Source organism: Salminus brasiliensis, chromosome 18, assembly GCF_030463535.1.
Source record: "Salminus brasiliensis chromosome 18, fSalBra1.hap2, whole genome shotgun sequence".
Taxonomy (NCBI): Eukaryota; Metazoa; Chordata; class Actinopteri; order Characiformes; family Bryconidae; genus Salminus; species Salminus brasiliensis.
In genome coordinates this window covers 16,220,239-16,247,999 of record NC_132895.1, presented here as the reverse complement: position 1 = coordinate 16,247,999, position 27,761 = coordinate 16,220,239, and the positions used below count along the sequence as shown (strand labels likewise).

The 27,761-nt window shown below is 40.9% G+C and overlaps 1 protein-coding gene across 2 annotated transcripts; it reads right to left on the bottom strand.

Annotated features, from left to right (window-relative positions):
- Positions 1 to 518: 518 nt before the first annotated feature.
- dixdc1b (DIX domain containing 1b) lies at positions 519 to 27,677 on the bottom strand. Of its 2 annotated transcripts, XM_072661867.1 has the most exons (22): positions 27,346 to 27,677; positions 25,638 to 25,677; positions 19,367 to 19,496; positions 18,814 to 18,939; positions 18,448 to 18,700; positions 17,297 to 17,416; positions 8,360 to 8,466; positions 8,072 to 8,235; positions 7,311 to 7,400; positions 6,355 to 6,408; positions 6,021 to 6,071; positions 5,761 to 5,865; positions 5,235 to 5,288; positions 4,988 to 5,080; positions 4,824 to 4,895; positions 4,665 to 4,739; positions 4,188 to 4,349; positions 4,014 to 4,080; positions 3,306 to 3,414; positions 3,047 to 3,155; positions 2,764 to 2,843; positions 519 to 2,054 (listed from the first exon to the last, which is right to left on the bottom strand). In XM_072661867.1, the coding sequence occupies exons 2-22, from the start codon at positions 25,665 to 25,667 to the stop codon at positions 2,048 to 2,050; spliced, it is 2,058 nt and encodes a 685-aa protein (XP_072517968.1). In that variant the 5' UTR covers positions 25,668 to 25,677; positions 27,346 to 27,677; the 3' UTR covers positions 519 to 2,047. The 2 variants fall into 2 exon arrangements, with proteins under 2 accessions (XP_072517968.1, XP_072517967.1); XM_072661866.1 differs by lacking the exons at positions 25,638 to 25,677; positions 27,346 to 27,677 and adding an exon at positions 22,383 to 22,824.
- Positions 27,678 to 27,761: the final 84 nt, after the last annotated feature.

Below are 27,761 nucleotides of genomic sequence, written 5' to 3'. Positions count from 1 at the left end.
AATCAAACCACTGGTGTACCAACAGCCAGACATCTGATAAATCTGGTAAGCTGCTGACAAACATTGGGCGAGTTGCCAGCTGCTTTAGAATGTGCCGGTTAGTGCGTTGGCTGCTTTAACTGATGGTGTGCCGTCTGATTAGGTAACGTAGGAGTGCATCACTCTCAGCATGTTTAGCATATCTGGAGTGAAACTGGCTTAACATCACAGAAACTTTACCAGCAAGCAATCGTCACAAAAGAAAAACTAGGAGCTCAGATCTGCAAGAATGAGCTTAAACATTATTACAGATTGTTGGACTCAATAAGTCAATCTCAGAATTGATATTTAGCTTTACATTCCAGACAGCTGATCTTCAAAAACAGCTTGAGAAGACTACAACACTCTTTGTATGATAGATACTGAGGATTACACCCAAACTTAAAACTCAAAATATGGATTACATTGATTACATTCCACAAACTCTGTTCTCCAGAACATCTAATTTGCTGAGGAACAGTTCATCACAACAAACATGCTGATATTCAAACAGTTTTTATTTGCAAAACAAATAAACAATTCACTCCTTGCAGTCACTAATAGGAACTGTGATGCCACTAAGGCTTTAAAGCGCAATATTGAACAGTACATCAGGTCATGAAAGCAAGCACTTTTTAAGACATCATTCAGAATTCACAGAACACTGAAAATAAAAGCCTCATAGTTGCTTCTGAAAAACATATTTAAATATATATAAAAAAAGAAAGAAAAAAAAAAAAGAAGCAAGACCGGTACAAATCTCCTTCATGACCTTTCCCCTCAAGATAAGATACAGTACAGTCCAGGCACACTTCTCTGTAAACTCCATTGGCTGTGATTTTCAGACCAATGCAGCTTTTGACTGCACTGTGCTTGTAATCACAGGCTGTGCTACAGATCTTTGCTTTTGTTCATTGCTTATTGTCAACCAAATGTGCTCAAACTTCATTAGTGCCATTCAGGGTTGTTGAGGCCAGCAAGAAACAACTACTGTATTTGCTCTTCTAAAGGTTAATATGATGTTATTTTGGTCCTGTTTACTCACAGTGACTAGTGTGTGCATTGTGGCTATTAAATAAAGCTATTCATCATTACTTTTATTCATAATTATTTAAGAGGGATTGAGAACCTGACCCAATATTGAATAAAATTATGGTCCAGACAACCCAACCTTGAGAGAGCTAACTGACAAACTTGATCAAGACAAGAGAGAGCAAACTTTTGTTATGGGTCTGGCCTTCACTGAAGGCATCGCACCCTCACTCACACACACACACACACACATATATATATCTTCAAATGCTTGGATTACAGTCCAGCTGACATCACATGACATCCAGTAATCCGTCAGTGCTTTTGTGCTGGAGGCAGCTGGGTGCATTTGATAACTCTCATAATACTTCTACAGTGTCAATAATAATACATCTGGAAAAAAAATCTCATATCTAGGCCAAAGCACACTCCACATTCCCTCCTGAAGAATTTCACACATACACAACATTCTGATCACTTACTCTTCACCTATGATAAACACACACAGCTTTCCAATCTCTTTCTACTGCAAAAGAAGAAGCCATATAGCATATTAAAACTCTGGCAGTTCTCTTCCGTAAAACAGGGATCTAAGACTCTTTTAAACTGCGAACAAAAGATTCCTTTAATCACAGTGAAACACTTGTTTGACACGCTGTTTCAAAAGAGTTTGCTGGGAATGGATGTCTGTACTATGGCAATCCATTTGGGAGAGGCTAAGGGCAAGGTCTTTTCTACTGATATGCCGACAGCACTGCTGAGAACAGGAGGGACAGGAGGACTTCTTGCCCCCTGCTCATGTAAATGCCCCCCTGGTATTCCTTCTCGATGCCTGCTTTTGGTTGACAGAGGAAAGATCAAGGTACACTGAACAGAGGTATTTAGCTCAGCCGCTGTACATCTGACACAAGCACAATCATTTTGGCAGTTTGGCACAGTTCCCTCCATCTCTTTTCTTCTCCGTCTAATCCCTGTGTGGGTTTCCTCAGGCATCCAGTTAGATTCTGTGAGGGGAGAATGAGAGTGTAAGCTTGTGTGAAACAGAGATAAGCCTGGGCAGAACAGTATCCTGGTTTGCAAGTAACAGCGCAATTAATGGTCACTTCATTACATACACCTACCTTGCTGGTAGACCTGTGTACAGTAGTGTTTTTTTAAGCAGGTTCTAAGGGGTTGGAGTCCTGACCAGTTTGATGATTTTACTGATTCATCACATCAGATTCATCATCTGGTAATTTCCAGATTTCGTAGGGGGGTTTAACGGGGGTTAACACAAGTCAATATGGAGACCATAATACTCTACTATTCGCCCAAGTACTCTCGGAAAAGGTGGGACTCGGTCTGCGTTTGAAGACAGCGAGTGACTCTGCCGTTCGGACACCAAGGGGAAGTTTATTCCACCACTTCGGTGCCAGGACAGAAAAAAGCCTGGACACTTGTCTTCCATGGATTTTAAGGGATGGCGGGTCAAGCCGAGTCATACTTGAGCACAATTTTTGTTAGTCACCCTTAGCCCTTGGTCCATGGTCTGGTTATGCCTAAAAGACTTTGTGCACAGCAATAGATGTAACTATACCATAACCTACACAGTGCACCTATATGGTGTCCTTAATAAACTGACATACTGGCAGTTTTTGTAAATTATGCAGAACCTCATATCCAAGGTTTCTGATATAATATTATAAAGATGTAATGTTTTTTTTATTTCATTACCTTCCCTCCTCACGATCCTCCTCCACCCAGGCCACAATCTTGCCCTCCCAACCTGGCACCACTGCCTCATCCTGAAACACCTAAAAGGCACAGTCAGCACTCACAATTCATTCACTGCTCCTGTCGGCTGCTTTTGCAATGTTTATTACATCGACATCACTAAAAACAAAGCAGTTATAAGCAGACCCCCCTTTATCAAATAAACAGGTTAAGACAAACTGAAAACCACACAGACAGCAACATCACACTCAAGTGTAATTTAGGAGAAGCAACAGTAGCATACCTCCTCTTTCACTGTACCGAATTCAGGGTCCAGAGCTTTGAAGTGGTACCTAAAACTGCCCTCTCGATCTATAGCCACCTTAAAGTCTCGAAGAGTAACTTCCCCTAACCTGAGAACATAACACATACAAATTAATACAGAATAACAAAACCATGTTGGAACAAACCTCTGCGGATGAAACAACCATTGAAATGTATTAGTAGCCGTTCTTATTCTTGACACACAACACACTTATGACAGAACGCAGTGTTAAACTGACCTCTTGGGGATGTTGATCATGAAGGGTGTGAGGGAGCGGTCTGTGAAGTAAAGAACCTTGGTGCAGGCTGAAGAGTTGAGCGCAGGGCTGCTGTGAGAGTGAGACATTTCTGCAGAAAAGCACACAGATAACAGAGAAGTGACTTCCAGAATTTCTTTGTTCTTTTTTTGTTTACTTTTTTTTGTAACAGTATATCTAAAGTTAATGATACATCACTGGGATGTTCTGACCAAATCAGGCCACTATCGGAGACAAAGAAACAAGAGACAAATTGCCATATTCAGTATCTGGATCAGTCACACAAACCCTGATCAACTTCTGATCTGTCCTTAAAACAGCATTTATGTGAGAATTGGTATTTCTGGTTTCTGGGCTTTCCTTCCCAAAAGGAAAAAGTGCAGTTAGCAGCACACAGATGCTAGACGCTGTTGTCTCAATTACAGGTCAGTGGAGCATTTTGGCTCTGTTATTTTAAGGTACAAATGCTACAAAATGTTGGTTTAAAGCTTATTGCATAGCATTAATAAGACATTATCCACAACATGTGACACTAAAGTTTGTTTGTAGATAAGAACAGGTAATTTAAGTGTCTGCAGAGTGGAAAATACAAATAATCATAAAAATCCTATTATATTCCTCAGATTAGGAACAAGAGCATAAGCATCTGATCAGGACATCTCTAGTACAGTGTTTGAAATGAAGTCTTACTGTTGCTGGAGGGCCAGGAGTCCCTGTCTGTATGAGTGGCCTTATGTCTTGGAGACTTCGCTTTCACCTGCAAAGAGTTGAAAACTAGTCAAAATCCTATCAGGCTGGGTTATGCAGCAGAGTGTACTAATGGGGCAAAGTGTGTGTACAGAGTGTACACTATGGCTCCTCTACCTTTCGCTCCTGCCTATGTTGTGAGTCTACTGAATAGAGTCGGTCCATAAGACTGGCCACGCCCTGCTCCAGAGTGTCCAGGGTGTGATGCTGAGGGTCATGACCTGCAAAGCTGTTCCTCAGACTGCGTAGAGCATCCCTCACCAACTGCAGCTCCTCCGCCTGACACACAAACACGTGATTTACCGTCACAGACAAAACCTTTCCAGTTATGGTGAGGGAGCTGTATGGATCACTCAACAGAGAACTTGACTCCTAGTTGATAATACAGTGAGTAAATGTTTGAGTGTATTTATTTGCCCTCTTTCTTAATTTTTTTTTCTAATAAAATTGTCATTTGTCAGAGCTGGTCTTGGTCTATTAATCTTATTTCAAACAGAGTTATTCAGCAATGAAATTAAAATGGAATAAAACAATCTGTATTTTTTTTTTTTATCTCTTTGATCCTTTGAAAGCTGAGCTCACTAAGAGACTCACCCCTTTGTGTGATTGTGTCGCACTGTGCTCCAAGGCTGCTGGATGAGAAAAGCCATTGCTTTGAGAGCCAGAAATCTGGAACAGAGAATACAGTTCAAAGCTCACTGCATTGCAAATAAATATCAGCTAAATAAGGTCTATTAGTTGTTTTGGTGTTACCTCATCTTGCTCATGGTTCATTATCTCCTGAAGTACCATCTGCTTGTGCTCAAGCTCCCTCTGTAGGTCAGCCTGAGATTACAGAAGAGATGGATGTGAGCAGCTGAATCTGGTGAAGAGCCACCTACTGAGTTTGCTCTGGGGGCTTTCAATTAGTGCAATACCTGCTGGTTGTTGCTGTCTGTCAGCTTGCGCAATGCTTCATCCAGCTTGAGCTGTTGTTGCTGTAATAAGCGATCTTTCTGCCCCAACTCTTTCTGCATAGCAAGTGCACCAGTTACTCAAACACTGACATACTTCAAACTATAAAGTGTTTTACTAAGTGAAATGATTTTAAGAACAGCTCAATTTAAAAAAAACTCTTCATATTGATAAATATAGATGTAAGATGCTAGGAAGACTTCTTTTTACCTTGTATTCACTGAGAAGTCTGTTTCTGTCCTCTAGCTTCCTCTGAAGCTCAGCCTGACATACAGACACAAGCACACAAGTACACTCATTACCATCAACCAAATTGCCCCAGACACAGTATATGTCAATGCACTAAATACATTACACTAGCGATGCCACAATTACACAATTAAACTTTACTGCCTGGTCAGCAATGACCAACATTACATCACTGCATTTGGCAGATGCCCTCATTCAAAGCAACTTACAATTTAATTAAGTGCCAACCATGCCAGACCTTTAGCTGTTAATTTTAAGTCACTGATCTCTTGCTAGAAACATTCTGTGTTTTTATACTTGTATTTACAGATATTTTTTATACAGGATTCCTGGTTTATGTAACATTCTGGAAAAGGCTATGAATGGTTTATTGCTCAGCCAATCTCTATGAATTAATCAACAAACTAATTAATACTCAATTACTAGTATAAAGAAAGCGACAGGAGGCCTACATCACACATACACCCACGCACACACACACACTCACATTTTGTCCGGCCAGTTCATCCTGGTTCATGCTGGTGCGTAGAAGCTCCTGTTTTAGCTGCAGCACAGAAGACTCCTGAACAGCCATGCGCTGCTGGAGAGCATCCTAAACATACAGCACACCGTTACTACCCATAGCCCAGCTCTGCATCCTTTATCTATAGGTCTAAATGTCATCTGTAATTAATGATGACCTTTCACAGCCAGAGCAGTTAAGGATAGCAGGTCTACAAAAGGGCCTTTAAAAGTACAGAGACTCACTTTGACTCCTTGCAGGTTGCGTGCCTCCTGTTTATACTTCAACAGCTCCCTCTACAGGACAGATAGATAACAACCAGTGTTCAGAACAAAAAACAACCACCACCACCACCACAAAGGCAGAGTTATACAAGCAACAGAAAGAAGCCAAGCGATAGAAGTAACATTATCTCACAGCTGAGATGTTCACAAATGTGTTTCATAAGACAAAATGGACATTCCTGTCGTTATTTGTCAAGTATACCTAGCATATAGCAACCTAAATATTTGCACCTAATAAAAATAGAATAACAACAACAGTTCAGATTATTATCAATAAAGGGGAAAAAGTCTCTACCTTCAGTTCCTGACTCTCCTCCATGCTCTGGTCAAGACGACTGCGGATTATTACCTGCACAGAATAACAATGGATTCCTTCACTTCTACACTAAACACAGGTCTACTTAAACAGATCAATTAAAAATTCTTTCAGACAGAGAGACAGGAGTCAACGTCAGAGTGAGAAAGAAAAATGACCAAACGAAGCAGAGACTGAGCTACACAGAGGAGCAGGTGAATGAAGAGGAAGGGAAATTGATACCTGCACCTCTCTCTCTCTCTCTCTCCCCCTCTCGGTCTCTCACATACACACACGCACACACACACAAAGCAAAGTACAAAGCTCACCACACAGTAACTTGATCTTTTTTTGCTAGAACTAAGTGAGATGGCTTAAGAGCAAGGGTGAAAGACATCAGAAGAGAAGACTCATTAGAAGAGTATATGAAGAATTTACCATGTAAAAGTTGCTGCTGTCACAAAAAAAAAGAAAGAAAAACTTTTATGATCAAAACCTTACAGGGGAAGGAAAAAAGTGGGTGGCCGACAGGCTCGGAAGCAAAGAGCCTGATCCCTAGTTCTGCCACATCAGCTAACAGATGCCTGTGCCGGCCAACATCGCCTTAAGAGTGAAGAAGGGAGGGAACACAATCTATCTCGTAGAAAGCACGGTCAATTGTTCTTGGACTCCAGCCGCTGATGGCGAAGCAGAATGGTTCAGAATTCAAAACTTGTGACCCCTGGCCCATAGTGGTTTCATTATGAAATTTTTGAAACAATGTAAATAACAACGGCCATATTCAAATTATGTCTAAAAAGTTTAAACCATGTAATGGACATTTGCTTGTAATGGTTTTTGCTTGACAGCAACAATATATTAGACACAGAGGATGAAAAAGCTGAAACATGCAAGGGGAAATAAGATGTAGAGATAAAAAGTAGCAGATTGCTGTAAAATATAAATGAAAAAGATACCAATTGTTGCTCTGCATTTTCCACTCCCTCTCCCAAGCTCAGAGAGACCTCCTGCTCATCTTCAGGTAATGATCCGTGAAGAAGCAAAGCCTATAATCCAACACAGAAGTGCACAGACACAGTGTTGGTTGCAGCCACTTCAGTTCTAATAGGCAGCACATACTCCACACTCACAAATGATTAAAATAACTCAAACTAATCTAACATTTTCTTAAAGCTGCAGCTCCTTCTGCTTAAACAATCTACACCATAAACCAAACTTTCTCTTTGTTTAAATCATTACACCTTATGATCACTTTTTACTTCGATAAGTGTTGATCCTTTAGCTAAGAGTGACAAGTAAGTTGCTTGATGCGTTGGAATACAAGACATGTAGGTTCAGATTTACTAAGACATTTTTCACAGACGATAACCAGCATTAAGTTAGTATTTACTATCTACTTTCAAAAATTGGAGAAGGCAGTTCAGCACAGTAAAACACCCCTTTCATTTTATTACAGGTGCTTAAAAGGTACTTTAAACGCCACTTAAAGGTATTTGCAATAAATCTTGGCACTTCTTTTTTAACATTTGTTTGATTTTGTCCTCCTGTTTCTTCTATATTCCATTCTTTAAATGTTGCTTTAAAAAAACTTTTTTATGTGGCACTACATTTCGGCCTTATAGCCCACCCTGAAAATCAGCTCAGTATACCAGAAAATATCTGGAGAATGCACGACTAATTCAGATGTGTGTAAATCTGTGCAAGTTCAGCAGGTCACCTGTAGGCTGGACACCATTCTTCTGGCTTCCACCATCTCTCTTTCCAGCTGCTCCTGCTGCTCCCACAGCTGCTCCTCCCAGGTGCAGCTCCGCACACACATCCCATCATGCTCATGCTCTGGGGCAGCTCTTGTGCCACATAACACCAGCTGAACTACACTGTCTGTGCAGCGGTGGAAAGAGGACACAGCAGACCTGACAAATTGGTACTTACACAACATACCTAAGTATATTAGAGATGATGCCAAACTGTAATTTTTTAACAAAAGGAGAGGTAGTACGAGTACCTGCTTTAGTTTTGATGTCTTCTGATTGGCTGTCCAAAAACTGCCCCTTATCCTCTAATAAGCTGATGGAGTCTTTGGGGGTGTGGATGGGGCTTGGGGAGCTCAGGCTGAGAAGACAAAAAGAAAAAAATACTGAGGTTTTCAAGGCAGAATATCTCAATTCAATTAGACTAATCAACAATAACAAAAGTAATCTTACTGTAGCATTACTAACATTTGCCTTCTCTAGAAATGACTAAACTAACATTTTAATACTCGTTATTTGAGTATTTATGAAACTAATCAATTAACAATTTCTCATGATTATTTTAAATAAGCTTTCAAATAAATGATTGTGTAAACATTATCGCACTTTGATTCCAAAATTGCCTTCAGATCAGTGTTTAATGAGTAAATAACCTATTTAGACACAAGCAGTAAATCATCCTGACACAGATGAAACAGAATTCTTATTGCTGTAAACTTAGCCATGGAACAATTGACTGGGAAAAATCATTGTCAATAGTCCCTGGACAGACACTGCAGCTGTGATGTCTGATGCCATGAGCGTTTATCTCCAGGCATGCCGTTCTCTCTCTCTCTTTTTAGTGCAGCTCTACTAGCCTGTGCTGCATAATCCATCTCTCTGCAGCCACAGCACCAAAATTGCCTCTGTTCCTAAAGAACAAATGACTTTCGAATGTACAGGTTTCTGCTGCTTGTGAGAGACCACCTGCTGTTACAGGGAGAACACAATAAAACTATTACAGCATAGAAAAGGCTTCTCATACAAGAGTGACAAAATATTACCACTGTGTTTACCACTCGATTCAAAATTACTTACAAAAACACTTGTCATTGCTGATGCTGCCTTAAAACAATGCAGTCAAATATGGCACATGGCTATAAATAACCATGTCAACATGCCTGGTGGCAACTAAGGACAGTGCCTTTTCAAATGGGTTGTCATGGAGATATCTAGAGTCAGCACATGAATAGGCATTTCGCTCCCTACTGATATACTCCCATACACTTCAATGCAAATTTTAATTACACTATAACACTGAATCTTACATTACAATACATTATACATCCATTGGAACATTGCACATGTATAGCAGAACAGTTCTGTTTGATTTAAGGGGAATATTAGTAATGTGACCCACATCAAAAGGCCCATGGAGGAACTTTAAGAGACTCTGATGCTTGAAGTCTGAATATCCTTGTAAATAGGATACATGTGTGAATGTTAAACTGGCAAACTAATCAACACTAAACAGAAATAAAATATACACAATAAAAAAAACCCAATAACCAAAAAGAGGAAAGTGATGTTTTTAGTAAAGGTACATGCAGTTCCATCAGCAGCTTACCTGATTTGCTTTCATGCAGAATTGATTAGATAAACTAAGTATTAGACAGTACCACTGACCTCCTCAATGAAAGCTTTTAAATGGCAGATCTAAGAACACTATATAATGTTTATTTATTTTAAATACATCACATTTTAATACATAAATGCTTACAGCTCAAATAAATAGGCATATAGGTAGTTTTTTGCACAGTACTGTAAACACTAGATAGTATTTGTACTTACTAGATAGTATTTGTAACTGAAGAACTGACAGTTCTCTAATAAACAAGAGCAGTCTCAGTCACTCTGTGGAGTGTTCCAGATGATTTCACCTGAAGACTAATTCTGACAAGCCCTCAAGTTCCAGCATAATAATCTAAACTTAGCCCAAAAGCGACCACTCTACTGCAGCCCTGCTAGAGTGGTGTTTCAGGAGAATGGTTGTTTGCTGAGAACGTCACAAAAGCTTATTTAACTATCCCCCCAACTGCCTCAAAAAGGCCAGGCATTACAAAAGAGCTCCTTTAATCAATACTGTCCCCATATGCTTAATTCCCCGTGCAGGGAGTCTCTCACTGGCTCTACTCACATTTTCAATAACTCAAACTGACATTTCTGCCAATAACCTTTCTGAGAGCAAGCAGGCTAAATAACCTCTGGAGAATAGTGTTTGTGTGCTTCTGAAAACTGCATAAACCCTGACACTCCCATGTTTAGTTCTTCCACACTGGAGATTACATGAGAGACTTTTCTTCAGAGAAGCTGGTATGGATCAACCGCTGCAGAGCTGTAAATCATACCCTTGGAGTTCTCTCCGCAGGCAGCAGATTTTCACCAATTTTGTTATGAGTTTTTGTATGGGGGGGGCGTGTGAAGCAGGAATGGGGAGAAGAGCAGATACATGAGCTAATTTATATTTTTTTCAAACCAACAATGCTAGTTCCACAAACAGACAGAGGCATAGTTGTTTTCTAGTGCTGCTGCTGCTGCTGCTGCTGCTGCTGCTGCTTAGTGTGTGTGTGTGTGTGTGTGTGTTTGCGCTAGAGGCGCTCATTGTCCTTAGCTGGGCAGCAGGACATAAGACTGAGGCTCTGAAAGAGACGGCTTGCAGCACTCTGCATTTCTGCCTTTTGTTTTATTTTTCTCACGTTGTGGGGACAGAGGAGGGGAGAGGAGCTGGCCTCTTTTGGAGTTTTTCCCCCACCCCTCCACAATGCCCTCATTCCTCCCCCTCACCCATTGCAAAGTTTGACACAAGGGCCAGGCAAAATGATAATATGCATGTTGTGCTGCAACTGTGAGAAATTTTCAATTCCGATAAAAGCTGAATTCTTAAACTTATGAGATATTGCTATATTTTAGGCTAAATTAATCTTACAATGTGGAGGCCCTTATAATGCCTGCCATTTTGGGTTTTGTATTCTATTCATGTTCTAATAATATAAGTTCTCTGTGCTGTCCTAGGCTTGCATTAGTTTTAAAGTGGAAAGAAATGCTTTCACAAATCTAACAATCAAAGACGAAAAAAAATAATAGATTGTGCAACAAGCTACAATTTTGGGCAAGAAAACATGTGACTGCTAATGTGACTTTTCTGGTTAATCAGTTTGAAACAAATCAATAAGGGCTTACTGATTTGAATTCTGCTTTGAATGTGTCCTATTCCAGTGCATCCAACAATAAAGACAGCATTGTGCTTTTTTTTCTTACCCAGTAACTGAAACCACTTAAAAGAAAGCTCATGTAAAAGCTATACAATAGCTTTTACTATGCTGAAAGTTGAAAACACAATACCATTACTTGGACAGTTAAATACGTCATATAGCATAATACTAAGGCCCTAAAGAGATCACTGTCAATGTTGTAAATTAGAAAGTTTTTTGATAGGGAATATTGAGTGAGTGAAGCGCACAGAAACTAAGAGCACCTTCATACCGTCTACTCTGATGAAGTTGCTACCCAGTATACGATGTAGGCAATCGTATACTGTGTATTACCAAAATAGATGCAAATGGTGTGCTATATGGTCGGTCTACTACCCACTCCTAAATCAGAATCGATGTGTATCTTACTTTTCACTCTATTAGTCCATTATGTGAGCTTTTTTTTTTTTTTTTTTTTTTTAAAAAGCTACTTTCTGTATATCACAGAACCGGAGCGACTAAAGCTGATTTCATTCTGCTGAAAACAAGCTATTAACTAAATCTAAGCACAACTATATGTATGTTATGTCATCGCCTAGTCAGTAAGCAGGGCGTCCACATTCATTCAATACTGAAACAACAGCTATTTTTATTCTTATTCTATATTTGTTATTTCTGTATATATTTTACCCTTTACACAATTTATATACAAATATTTAATTTGAAAGCTGTTTATTCTGTGCTTATCTTATTTTATATGTCCTACCTTTCCTGTTGTTTTATGTGAACGGAGAGTTTTCAAAGCATTGTGTAATTTGACAAATAAAACTTCTGAACTATAAATTTAGAATGGTGCAACTGACTAGAGTCTAGAAAGGCTGAACATGTTTAACATGAGAGAACATTATGCAACCATGACATTTCCAAAGGCATGTCCAAGTGTATAATATCACTGCAGACCTCTGTGAAGCATTCTCTTTTTTGGGAAGCCACAAACCAGATGAAGAAAGGCAAACGTAGGGATGAATAATTGTTGCCTATGGCTAGCAAACCCACCGCATTTAAACTCAGAACTCTCTCCTCAAGCTAAAAATAAAGACCAGCTTTATTTTTGTTCCTAGCATAAATCAAACGCTGCTCTGAGCTAGTGCCTGTGAAAATGTGCTCTTGCAACTCTTTACGAAGTGGAGGATTTGCAGCACAATTACTGAACATGCAGCAATGATTATGAAACAACAGTTCACACTTCTGAACAGTATTCTGTGGCTGGTTTGAGTGGCTTTTCTACATGACTAGTAAACATAAACAAAATAAATAAATGTACATAAATTGTTGCTGTAAGCTGGGACGTCTCTGGCTATTGTCACAGTGCACAGTACATGCAGAACCTGCCTCAGGGAGGTTTAGATATCCCAGCAGGGAAACCACCATCTTTGTAACTAGGCTTGCTGTGATCCTCCTTAAAGTGCGAACGATCTGCGAGAATCTCCAATACTGTTAAACCACTCACCAAGATCCCTTCACATCAATATCTGAAGTTTCCTGCAAGGGTTCATTAGACATCCCACATTAAAAGGAGCAGCAATTAGATGTAATCACAGGAAACCCATTAAAACAGTGTGTTTACAATTCAGCATCTGGCACAGGTCCCAGAAATCCATGTTTTTCTAAACACACTGGTCACTGTGCTAAAAAGTGTTGACACATCAAAACTTCTACGACTAAAGGAGTCAAGGGAGCGAGCATGTTGACCGTCCTGACAAATGGACCCCCTTGCCTTTTCAGTTTAAAAAGAACCGAATTCAGAAGGGAAATATAAAGGCAAAGGCATATGAGGCGTTTAATTAAATTTCAGCTGGTTGCAACATCCACCAAGCAGTGTAGATCTCTGGTGAGGTGTCAAACTCATACACAGTGCTAAAGAGCAGACACTACCTGTGTCTGACAACGCATAAAGCAACACTGTGGTGTTGTGTTGACAGCCTGTGCAGAGGAAAATATACTGGACCATCAAACCGCAGTTAAACTGACTTTCTACTGTAGAGAATGGCTGCTTACTTCTTCAGCAAAGGTCTAAGGAATGTCAGGGCAAATACAGCTTAATGAAATGTAGCCCTGGTCCACTGAATCTCCCACATGCTGTCAGAGACACTCATAGCACCCATCCACACTTATTATGCTGACAATCAGAAGTGGGACACGACACAGGGAACGTTCTCCCTCACAACAGAACATTTGCCCACAGTAAAGAGACCAGAGAAGCAGCAACAGGATCCATTCAGAACAAAACACAGGATTTAGGAGAAGATTCCATTTGTTAGAACTAATTATTATGGATCACTTACAACACTGATTAGACCCTGGGCTGAAGCCACTCATGATGACCTCCCAAAAGAAGGTCCTATTAAGTTCTAAATGTGCATCTATAGTGTAAGGAAGCAAACATGCAGTGAATAAAGTCTTACCACTTAATTTGTTTAGCTCCCATGTTGGCTCCCAAGTCCTACCCCACTGCACTACTCCTGTTCATCCGCGTAGCAAGGACCAGATATCTCGTCACCAGCATCTTTCTCACACAAACACTAACACGCAATGGTCCAAGGTAAAGTCGGAGTTCACTGACAAATCCACAGAGTAGCAGAAAACAGAGGGAGACAGCAGCAGTGACTTCCTAAACTGTCCCGTGACTCACTAACACACATCTAACACAAACAACTATCATCATGATCTCTGCGCTCCAAGCAGACACGTTAAAACGGATATGCCAGAGCCAACGCAGTGCCCGCCCAGTGCGTGGTCAGTTAAAAAAAAAAAACCCTTTTGGAGTGTGATCCGTTCTTCAGCTGCTCCCGACGTGGCACATATGGAAATCCTGTTTTCACTCCCCGCTTAAATTACAGCTCAGTCGCTACGGCAGCTGTATCCTGCCTGCCTCTCTCTCTCTCTCTCTCTGGCAGTCTTCCTGCAAGTTAGCTCCTCTCAAACTATTTCCCATTCATATCAAGTGCTATTCTCAGCCAGACCCATAAAGCTCCTGGTGGCTGAGAAAACACATCCAGCTTTCTCTTGTTTCCCTTTTGCTCCCTCTCTTCTCTTCTTTTTCTTGCAGAGATGTCAGACATGGCTCAGCCCTCCCCTCTTTCCCCTCCCCCTCTTCCTCAACTCCTCCCTTCACCTCTTTTCTCTCTCTCTCTCAGGCCCCCTCTCCCTTTTCCCAATGGAGGATAAGAAGGATCGAGGGTATGTTAAAACTGCAGTAATTTGGAAAGGCTAAAAGGTAGCACAAAAAAACAAGGGGTTAGACAGCCACATTCTACACAGCTCACTGGAGGTCAAGCCATACCGTTATCACTTCACAATAAATATTTAGGCAAAATTTAGCAAACTGAGAATCATCTTGTTCTTCTTGGGTTGAATGTTCACATATTTCTCTTCCATGTTTGGTGCTTGAGGTTTGCTTCTTTAGTTTTGTACTAAAGCTAATTGAGTTAGGATTTAACTCACAAGGGCAGTGGTGGCTCAGTGGTTAGAGCTCCGGGCTGTTGATGATAGGGTTGAGGGTTCGATATCCGGGCTCAGCAAGCTGCCACTGTTAGGCCATTGAGCAAGGCCTTTCACTCACTCTACTCTCCGGGCGCCGCAGCAATGGCTGCCCACCGCTCCGGGAATGTGTGCTCACAGTTTTAACATTTAACATTTAACATCAACAACAGAGATCAGTCCAGAGTGTGTACCACTAAACACACTCACACACAAAGTAATTTGTCTGCAGTGTTTTAAGCTGAATGGTCAGGGAGGTCTGGTCGTATTACAAGATATTAAACATGCTATGAAAGTAATTTTAAGAAATGTCAGTACTATGTGTCAGCATTGGCTGATTCTAAGCATTAAGAGACTCACGATTCAATCAGCAGGCAAAATATCTTGATCGATACATCCCTAATTTAGGGCTAAAGTGTTCTGGCAAGTGCAAATATTAAATTATACAAGAACAGTAACTGTATGTTTTTTTTTTATAATGAGATGTTTATATAATAAACATATAATGTTTATTGGCAATCATCTTGGTATACGGTAAAATACTGATATAAGGTGCAACATTTTTATGTAACAGGTTTCTACGCGGCACAGTGTTTTTTTATTGAATTGAACAAATTAATAACATTACATTTAATGTACAATTTTATTTTTTATTTAAACATGTACTTTTTTTTTTACATGAGGTGACTAAACTTTGCATAAGACTGGGTGTACCTTTAAGTTGTTCTAGCAGATTCGATTGATATTGTGAAGTTTCTGTGCTTGCTTTTTTAACTGGTTTTGTATGTAACGCTAAGTTAGTGCCTGTTCACATAAAACCACTTAAAACGGCTGTGGTCATGAACATCCATCTTCGGCCTGACACCCTCAGTTGTGCTCTTGCCAAACAAACTGAAACCAGCTGTTGTATAAGTTATCATGTGTTGCTTAGTGGGTGGTTATACAGCCTCTGACTCTCCTCAAGTGTTGTATTTTTGAATATCTTTCCTAATTCCAATGACTAATTGAAATGTTTTGCAAATGTACTCATGTGATTATGATTGTGTCATTTCAGACACCACTACAATGTTCTGACCAGTAACTAAGGCATTTGATAGATGTCAAAGACAAGGAATGCAGAGAAGGAAAAAAGCAGAATAACTCCAGTCTAGGACTGACACACCTGGCCAATTATCATACACAGCAGCACACCATCAAAAACATCAGTAAGCAAACTCATGCTTACTGAGACCACCAACCAGTCACTGGCGTTACAAAGATATGTCAAGAGTCTCTTTTTGATCTTTTACATTTGCTATGATGTCCGAGAATCAAAGAATTTCATGGTATGCCAACATATTACCATAATAGCATGATAAACATTATTAAAGCCTTAACAAACTTTTCATAAGAAGGTATCGTTAAACATCCCAAATCTGCGATTAAATTTTATTTCATGATAAAGGTCATTAAAGGACACTTGTGGAACAAATAAGGTCTATTTCACTAATTTTAACAGCTACAATCCCAGCATGCAATGGGTCGATATAAAAGCAAAGTCACACATCTCCTTATCAGTATCTAAGTGATGTCTTTAAGCATGATTAGGCATGCTGAAGCCTCAGAGCGCATCCACAGTCACTATATCCCAGCAACATCCAGCATTTACAAAACAAACAGTATCACAGCCTCAGGAGGCAGCCTCTTGCCTGTCATCCATCCCAGGCGCTGCTCATAAAAACAGCGAGGAGAATGAAAGGCTTGTGATGAGGTGCTGCAGGGTGTGTGTCGGAACTTCAGCCCGAACAAGTGAGGCTCTGAGCTGGACTGACAGTGTGCAGCGTGGAACTGGATGGTCCCAGGGGAGTGAACAGAATGTCCCGATTGTTCCCAGTAGCTGAGAGAGCACCAGCTGTACCAACAGGCCTGACGGACAGGCCTGAGGACAGGGACCATGCCCACAGCCCCAAACCAGCTGCTAAGCTCGTGCCTGGGCAAAGGAGCACCTGAGCAGATGACGCTCCAAAACATCTGGACAGGTTCCAACATGCTGGAGTCTAAGATCACAACATGAGGCCAGTCTACAGCATGTAGAAAGGAGAAGTAGTAAAAATATGGGGAGGGGGGGGAATAACACAAATGGGACTAACATTTCCATTCCTGTCATTCTGCTTTCATGTTTACATTCTTCACAGAGCTTTCTGCACACCAAGAATCTGCCTCCTGATGCTATCAAAATGCTGATGTTGGAGATTAAAAGCAACAGCTGTTTGTGCCAAGGGTAATAACCCATGTTTAACAAGTCATTCCAACACCACTGTTCAAGAGACAATCCATTAACAATTTATACGTAACGCAAGGGAAGTAGTACTTAGGTTTCTTTGAGCCATACGCTTTACTTTAGGCAACCGCTGTGCATTCATACACAATTAGGCATCTCACCTAGAAGGTACTGTCTCTGGGTCCTCCTCAGATGTTTCTTTTTGTCCCTCATACTGCTGAACCAGGGCACGCACACTCCAGCATGGGTTCTCAATCTCCTCATCAGCACTGGAGCCACGACTGAAAGAAAAACAAGGAAAGAAGATCAACTTGAAAGTTGATGCAGGTCAGATTACCATATTTCATATTTCAGCAATTTCATGTTTTGTGCCAGGTCTTAAAATATCACACTACTTACTTTAACCATTGCTTTATCCATGGTAAGGTAACTTATATGATCTTTAAAAGATTTCTCATTTTGTTGTCAATGATTCAAATACCTGCTACAATGTGTTCCCGCTGCTTCACAGAATTGACAGAGGTGCTAATTACACTGAACTTAAGTGTGGGTGGATTTGTGGCCTTTCACCCTTTTACCCTTTTAACAACCAAGCTGCAGTACAGGCAAACAACAAGAAGAGGGCAACATTTTACATAGCAGGCAAAACCAACGAATCCTCTTAAAGTGAGAGGGAGAGCAAAGTCATATCCTTTTAATCCAGTTAAAACTGAGCATTCTGCTCATGTCTTAAGTAACATATCTCCTCAGTCCTCACATGCTCTCCTTTCTTTACACAAGCCTGGGTGGAGAATAAACATCTTACATGTTCATGAAAATGTTTTTATAGGGTGAGAAAATCTTATTATCTTACTATCCACTCTCACACAGTCAATTTCACTTACCAATGAAAGACATAATAAAATTCTAAAAACAAATAATACAAATACAATAAACCACTTGCAACTGTGTAGATGCAATCATACATTAATAAAGATAAGGCAGTTAATAAATGAAAACTCATGAGCAATGAAATACTTTCAGAAACCAAACCACTGTAGTGCAGTCCAGAGGCACTGTTCCTAGAAGAAAACTTTTTTGCATTAAACATCTGATGCATCCTTGGTGAACTAATTTATGCCTGTATTGTGCAATGTAAATTGTAGAACAGCTAATACAAGCAGGTTCAGTTGTTCAACAATGAACTGTCTGAAGATGCATTATGGTTTCGATACAGACGGTGCACATACCTATGTCGCACATAACTGAAGTAGATCGTAAAATACATTGTATTGTCATTAGAGACAGAAAGACAAAATTAACTAAAGCTGACCTGTGCCAGTCTTGTCTGAGGTGGAGGACACTGCGGCCTGAGCAGGAGGCATCATGTCGGGCCGCTGCCAGGGCTGCTGCTGCATTCTGAGCCATGGCCATAGTGGAATGGGGTCTGTGATTGGCCAAGGACCCTGCTGAGCTCCTACCCACACCGGTGCCTGCTCTGTGATTGGCCGAGGCAGATGGCTTAAAGTGTGCAGCCAGGGCCAAGATGAGCCTCATGGCAGACTTGAGGTTCCCTTCCACAATGTCTTTGAAAACAGAACGAGAGATAAGGGAGGAGAAGACTTTGGAAGGCATACCCAGGAAAAGGCTGAAGTAAGTGCCTGTAGGTGTTCTAATAGCCACCTGCTGAGTAACTCACCTCTGGCAGAGGTCTGAGGCATGCGTATCTTCTTGGATGATACGAACTGCAGAACCTTTTCCACATTCTCTTTCTTTTCTTGGTTGTCCCTTGGTGAGTAGTGAATGCCCTCAAGCAGTTCACCAGCTACCACACACAATAAAATAAAGGTCATGTAATAAGTGTAAAAAAAATAAAAAAAAAAAAAGCTCTTCTAAAATGCATTTTTAACAATGATAGTGATATCAGCAAGAACAGAATAAGGGAACAACAAGGTATATATACATATATGTCATTTTATTTGGCTCTATGTGTATTATTTTATTGCCTAACCATCTCATCTCAAACACTGATCCTAGAGTGTCGCCCTCCTGCTGAGTTTAGCTCTAACCCTAATCTGCCATGCCTGATCAACCTACTCAAGGCCTTGAACTGAATAATAGAGCACGGTGTGTTTAGTCAGTTGTTTAAAGAGGTGTGTCCCTCCAGCACTGGGTTTGAGGTACCATAGAGGATACAAACAATGCAAATGGCTCAACAGTTCTTACAGTTCTGACTATATTGTCTTACTTACCCACTATCTCAATGAGGTATGACAGCACAACACCATCTCTGAGATCCTGCCGGAGGTCACTTACAGGCGTCACGCCGGGCTTTTTCCTCAGCTGGGCATTGACCCAAGAAACATATGCCGCCAGCTGTTGCTGAAAACGCAATGTTCAATCATGTAACATTTGCACAAATGCAGCCACACTACAATAGCTATGACTCAAAATATCAACAAATACATCCCTAACTTTAGACTAAACACTAACAAATATAGCATTTACATAGAAGCAACAAGGCTTATTTTTAGGCACACCCATGAAAAATGCACTGTCAGATACAGCTTCACCGTCATGGTGTTATCTGGCCTACATGTTTCACTGCACTGTGCATTTGTATCATCATACTGTGAAGAGAATGGAAGTATCTGATTCCCATTATTATTTTCCCAGAATTGAAAAGTGAAAAGTTGCACATCCAGGAAAAGTGAAATCAGCAAAATGTTTTTCACTGCTGAGACCTCGGGTGCTGGTCGAAATACCAATTGTCAAACAAGATTTACTGCTCAGGGTTCAAGACTCATATCTTTTGACAGGACAAATCCCTCGCCATTCACCCGGCCTAGTATGGGATGGCTAGGTTCAACAGTCTGGATTAGTCTGACTTGCAGTTTCTCTGCCACATCACAACATAGCGGCTTAGAACCCCTTTCCCTACAGCCAGTATATGTAGAGACGCATAGAGTATTCAGCCACGCACAGGGATGTAGCGTCCCAATAAGGACTACTGCAGAGTTGTGCCTCCTGGCAAAATGATTTTTGATTCCTCCAAATGCTACTGAGGAATACTGAGTGGGAGCGACGTAAAACAAGCCTGAGCAGCCTTTTCTTCTGTCTGGAAAATACTTTAAATTCCTTTACTTACCCATTTTATTTCCCAAATCATTTACATCAGAAAATAATGACATTTGCCATAAATAGGGAAAAACAAACAAACAAAATATGCTACTTTCTGTAAAGGAAATAAATCATGTCAAATTACATGCACTAACAGTCATAGATAGCGGTGGATTGCGAATTTCGATAATTAGTAGCATTTGTACATTGAATTATACAATATTGGCCGACATTTAAGATTTATAAATAATGCTAAGAGCATAATTTTAAGTCTGAAAACATATGTCCATCTACTACGTTTGTCAGCCTGAGCCATAACAGCTGAAAACTGTGTGGAATAAGCAGTGATGTTATACTACCTTTCACCCTATCAAACAGAGTGAAGCTGAAAACTCATTGTCAATAACAGTAAATTGGTATTGGTACAATTTAAAAATTAGAAGTGAGGTCAGACCGATGTCTCTACACTAAATAGAACAAATTTGCATTATAGGTTATATAAATGTTATGTATGATACACTTGATGACAAACAAGTATATTTATATTATGCTGTGCTAATTATTTGTTCTAGCAAATGAACACAGTGAAGCAATGATGAAATATGATCATGACTCACCACTGCTAAAATGGTTCTGAATGACCAGCCAAGCATTAGATAGATACTGGGACAGCTATACCTTTATAATAGCTTTTTTAAAAGTATAACTAATTTAAGTGTATAAAGGAGTGTGAACAAATATTCTGACACAATGATCCTGTTTGGCACTGCTACTACTAGTTTGTGTTGAAAAAAGTTCCAACAGTAGAAACTGGACATTGCTAAACCATCAACTGATCCCTACAATATCTTTACAATAAGCTGCCATAACTGAAAATGGACTCTGTAGCACTGTGGTAAACGAAAAACCACTCAGACCTAAAGAAAAAAAAAAAAAGTGCTGGCACAGCGTAACCCTTTCCTCCTTTGGGGTTCTTTCATGTAAACCAAAAAGAAAAGATATTTTAGTGGGCAAATCGAATCAGCCTCTAAACGTTGTGTATATATTTGGCATATGCTGGGCAGCCTCGGACAATGGGAGCCCTGTCTAGGGCATGTCTGTCTCACTAGAAACTAAAAGTGGTCTAAAAGGGCAGCCTTTCAAGAAGGGATGCCTAACACAGGGAGCATTCAGCAGCGTGATCGTGTTAGCTGCTGACCATGCTGTCCGGCTGGAATGCCGAGCTAGCTCAGTGCAACCAGGCGCAATAATGTGCAAGCGGTTCGTTCCCACAGTGACCGGGGCGACTGAGCACATCGCTGCAGTGCTGTCCAGGTCACTCCTGCAGCAGGACATAAAGCATCTCCAGCGCTTGGAGGGGCTCATACCAGGTGGAGGGAACATAACAAATGTGCAGGACACAGAGGGCACCACTGGACTGCTTTATGGTTAAATGCAGGGGCAGCTGCAGCGAGTAAGACAGATTAACAGGTGTTGACAAGGATGTGGAGAAGTGCTTGCATTTTAATGTACTTCACAAGCTGTCTTTTTTTAACACATGATGCACACAACTGCAGTGTCCTATTGAGACTTACATTAATCTGCTTTAAAAGGATTTGTATAGTATTATGCATATACTGCATTTCTTCATTACCAGTGAACACATTCACAGACCTTTTTAAATTATTTGACTTATTCACTTTCACCTTGATGCAGCCATTATACAGGCAACAGCCAGTCACAGTGGTCAACTGACTGGTCAGTACTGTGGGGTAAGGGACACAGAGACTGGCCTGCAGTTATATAAAATTTTACTTCAGCTTACTGAGGGGACTAGCACTTGTACACCAGTCAGAATTAGTCTGCTGCGTAGCCAGTAAGGCCTGCTTCAGTGGGCACTGAAGACTTTTAACACGACCCTGGCAGCTGTCGAAAGCACCAAGTCATCCACAACGTCTCAGTCCCAGTTCATTAAGACATACCTGCTAATGCGATCTCTCCTCACAACGTGATGTCGCTAGTTACCTTCTGTTCTACACGACTAACCAGGAAGCTAACTTTTATGCACTTCTCCAGCTGATTGGTACACAACACCAGCAATATGACAAACGAAACAGTGCAATGGAAATTGAACAACAAAGTTTTGGCTAGCGTCCACCGGCCGAGTACCTCATTGAATCCCTCCTGCAGCACGTCCAGCACATTTCCTCTGGATAAGGATGCGATCATTCTTCTGCCTTCTCATGGAGGCGAACAGGGAAAACGTAAGCCTCCCGATTTACCGGGGCCGTTTTACAAGGTCATCCCCGTAAACCCCGCAAACAAAGAGGCTACACAGAAAAGCCCCGAGGCCGTGCGATGGCCATATGTGCGACTGCAGCCACCGTTAGCTCTCGTACAGAAACAGGATACGAGGTGGACTGGGTTAGAGCTGATGTATTGCGCATGCTCCACACGCGGCCACTCCGCGGTCGCTATGGCTACGGCCCCGCTTACACTAGCCGGATTAATCAGGGTGTTGTAAAGCTATCTACATTAACCGTAGCTATATACTCAGTGACTTCTGAAGGGTACACACACTCCCCGAGCACTTTATAGGGAACCCTATACTCTAACGGTGCCCTTTTGCTCTCAAAACAGCTTCCAAGTCTTGGTGGCAAGTCTCTGGTTCAGGGCTGCGCAGTCTGTCGTTTCAGCGTCGCTTTCGCAATCTGCACATGCGCAGTAGATACATCGCAGGACACGATATGTCACGTCTGGCAAATGAAAGCATACACTTCACACTACAACTTGCTTGATCTCATTTTCCATGACATATCTATCAGAGGCAGATTATATCTGCCCAGTAACATTTATTATACTCCAATCTTTGACACATAAAGAGAAGTATCAATATTATTACATGGTGGACCACTGATTTCTGGTGAAAATTCCTACATTCCCTAATATCGCAATATTTCTCGCAGAACAGCAAAATTTTGCAATGTCAGTTCCTGCAGATTGTCTTAGAAGCACTTTCATTTGAAGAATCTCCCGTTCCACATCCCAAAAAGCTGGATTCAGAACCAGTGGCTGAAAAGGCCAATGAAGAGCACAGAATCCATTTTCATGTTCAGACTTTTGCTTTGTGACATGGTGTATTATACTGGAGGTATCCATCAGAAGAAGGGTAAATTGCGGTCATAAAGGGGTGCACATGATCACTAACAATACTGAAATAGCAGGCCCAAGATGTGCCAAGAAAACATTCCCCACTACCTCAACTAGTCTGGACTGTTGACACAAGGCAGGTTGTCTCAGCAGAAATCAAGATTTATCAGACCAGGTTACTTTTTCCAAATGTGCAGTGTTGGTTCTTGGCAGATAGAAGTGAAACCTGTTGTTCTGCTGCCGTAGCCCATCTGGGCCTTAAGGTTGGGCAAGTTGTGCATTCTGATATGCTTTTCTGCTTACCACAATTATCCAGTGTGGTTATCAGAGTTATCGTAATCTTTCTGTCAGCTTGAACCAGTCTGGCCATCCTCTGTTGTTCTCTCTTTCTCTTTCCCTCTCTTATCAACCAGGCATTTCAGTTTGCAGAACTGTGAATCACTCAATGTTTTTTCTTAATTGCAGAATTTGCAGTAAACTCCTACTAGGTTTCCTGGCACCAACAATCATGCCACAATCACATTCTTTCTCCGTTACCTGAAGCTGCTGGCATGCATTTGCATGAATTTATGCACTGTACTGCTGCCAGATGATTTGCTGATTGGCTGAATGGATACGGACATGGCTGAATGGATACGGAAAGGGATTAAACCTTGTGGATTTTTTTTCCTGTCAAAGTAAAAACTTCATTCAAAATGTTGCGTAGTCCAAGAGCACGCCTAATCTCTACCCTTGGAACCAACCCACAGTGAATAATAGCCTCTACTTTATATAATATACATACAGCTCTGTATACATACCAAATGTCTCTAGAATATAGGACAATTAGCAAGATATCAGTCGATCACCTGTGGCTGCAAAAAAACCTGTGTGGATAACTATTTATGAGCACATACAAGTATTTCAGTCAGCTTAGCAATGAGAGCTATATGGACAATCATCAAAGCAACAATCTGAGCATAATTTAAATCAGGATGCCCTCCAAAAGTTAAAAATAAATTAATTAATACACACCTACAGAATACTCTAATCCTTCCAGCTCCCTCATCATACCCACACTGAGCTCCACTAGCTCATGCACTGTATGCACTTTAACTGGAACTCCCTCTCTGTACATAAGCTGTGAACTGTTCTGTCACCTAAACACTAGCTGCCATACTTATTCCTGCGCTGTACACTCTGTTTACGTATGTGACGCTGTTTACAACACCAGACTGGTCTACCTCAGCATACACTTCTGATCGCCCTGTCAATTCCTAAGGACCTTTTAAGAGGATCTATTTCCCTTGTATGTTTGTAGAAGGAAGAAGAGGGTCCTCTGTGTGAAAGGTAACAAAATCATGAGTGTTTAAATGTACGCTCTGTGAGAGCACACAACACTAAGGATTAGTAAAGAGCATACAGTTCTGTGCGTGGCTGTGTTGTGTACAGCTCCACCAGACCACATCCTTCCTGTCAGTTTTAAAACTTCCTGATTCAGCTTGTAGCCCCGACTGCACCGTTTTATGCGTTTCTGACCTAAATCAGAAGCACTAACAAATCAAATCTGTCCTCCTTAAATCATATGGCTGTATTACAGAGGGGTATGTTTTTGGTGGGTTAAAACAATATAAAAACATTAAATCATCCTTTTTCTTTGTAGTGTATATATTATGTAGTTGTTATCAGGCATCTACAGCTCCAGTAAGAAGATGCTTACCCAAAAAAAACATTGATGTTACAAATTGTACCTAGAGAGTGAAGAGATCATTCTTGGTCTTTGTATTCTAAATAGATTACGCTCTTGATCCACCAATAACACTATAAACAGCTGCGTCAGCATGTTTTGGTAAACTGAACAATAATTCATAAATATAATATAAATTTGGTAAACTTAAATGTAAATCTATATAAAAAGGGGTAAAGTCATGCAGTCAAGCTACATCATGCCTTTGGGGTGAGTTGGAGTAGCCCAAAACTCATTATCAAACATCAGTACCTGATCTCACTAATATTCATGTGCCTAAATCCAACCAAATTCTCACAGCAATGTCCCAACATCTAGTGTCGAGCATTCACTGAAGAGCAGAGGCTGTTATTGCTGCAAAGGTGGTCCCTATTAATTTCCTTGATTTAAGAAGAAACAGATGAGAAGGTGTCTACAGATGTATATACCATGTTGTACTCATCCAATTGCAAACAAAAACGTGCGCAAGTCTGCCCCTGTAATTTCAAGACACAGAGACGATATACAGACGAGATGTTCATTACGAGAAGTTAACATTAGTTACTTACAGATCCCTCCACAGCCGAAGAGCGAGGCATGATCACCGGCCTACAAAGTACAGAGCACATAGATTATATAATGTTATAATTATACTATTTTTCTAATGTGTGCATGGAAGAATATTTATAGACTTCAATTTAATAAATAATTTCCTCACTTTAGAGGAGATACTTTAGTTAAACTCAGTTAAACTTTACTGGCAGTACTTCACTGCCTGGTTTGGGACCTGCACAGCCTCTGACCGCAAGTCCCTCCAACGCATTGTGTGGACAGCTGAGAAGATCATCGGAGTCTCTCTCCCCTCCGTCATGGACATTTACACCACCCGCTGCATCCGCAAAGCAACCAGCATTGTGGATGACTCCACCCACCCTTCACACAGACTGTTCTCCCTCCTGCCATCAGGAAGAAGGTACCGCAGCATCCGGTCCAACACGACCAGACTCTGCAATAGCTTCTTCCCCCAAGCCATCAGACTCCTCAACACAACTCAACTTCTGAACTGATATCTTTCTGGTACATGTACACTCTCCCTCTCTCTCTCTTTCCAACCATTTACCCCAGATAACATGGGAAGCATTTTTTGCACAAGCATTTGCACTAATAACTTTACTACCTCACTGGACTATTTATCGCACATTGCACAACTTGCACACTACAGTCATTATTTATTATCCTCTGTCTGTACTGTGTTGTGTTGTCTGTCCGCACTTGTTTGTTTGTGTTGCACTTGTGTCTTGTATGCACTGTGTCTATGTTGCACCATGGTCCTGGAGGAACGTTGTTTCGTTTCACTGTGTACTCTGTATGTAGTTGAAATGACAATAAACCCACTTGACTTGACTTGACTTGACTTGACTTGACTTGACTTCCCGCAGTTTAACTAAAGCATCTCCTCTAAAGTGAGGAAATTATTTATTAAATTGAAGTCTATAAATATTCTTCCATGCACACATTAGAAAAATGGTATAATTGTAGGACTCTCTGGAACACATGATCACATGAATCTATTGACACCATGCCTTATACCAAGAGGGGTGTAAATCTGTGTTCTCAAGAATGATGGTGCTCCATCCAATACTTTTGGAAAGTGTTAATGCTAGGGGTGAGTTGGCAGGGTGAGTTAGGGTGATCATCCAACATCCTGCCCTCACTTACACTCTTCTTGAATGCAATCAAATCCTTACAGCAATGCTCCAAAATCTAGTAGAAAAACTTCCCCGGAGAGTAGAGAGAGTATCAGTATTTTGAATGCCCTTGATTTCAGAGGACACAATAAATAAGCATCCCAATACAAATGTCAATATATTGAGTGTCCCGATAGTGAGTGACCCAATACTTTTGTCCATATAGCTAGCTAGTGTTAGTTCTTACGTTAGTTGACCTTTGCTAGCTAGCGATAGCTAACTAACTTTAGTGAACTAGCTAGCTAGTTTGCTGCTAACGTTAACCAATTCGCTTCTTACAGAAAGTGTAACAGGTGCCGAAATGTGTAAAATAGAAGTCTGAGATTTGTTAAATTAAGTCAGCTATTATAAAAAAATGAAAGGTGAGTTTCATAAGGTCAGCTGGTCAGCTTAGCTAACGGAGCTGCTAGCTAACGTTAGTTAACGAGCCAAACCAACTAGCGCCAGAACCCTTGGTTAACATAGTAGTTCAACAGAGCCGTTGCTAAACCTACTTTAGCCATAGTAATCGGTCATTTTGTTAACTTACCGGTTGTTAATTCACTTTATGGAAGCTGGACAGTACGGCAGTCATGAAAATCCTCGTTTGTTTGACCGCAAAGTGCATTTTCGCCAAAGCGAATCTCAGAGCCTCTCTCCCCTTCGCAGCCCGCTCGGCTCCCGTTTCTATGGTTACCAGAAACAGTCCGTGGGGTTTGCCAGTGAGCAATGGGAATGAGCTCCTATTCATACAAATCTTCATACAAATACATACCTAATTTAATTTAGAGTAAAAAATATAGAGACACTTCAAACACAAACACGCGCGCAGTAATCTTTCCAGAGTATCTGATGAATGTATGTAATATTTCTGAAGACGGAGCCAGTTAGGATTGCGCAGCGTAATTCCTGACTGTGTGGGTGTTGGTCTCCCCCTGCTGGTCGCTACAGGCACACGCAGCACAG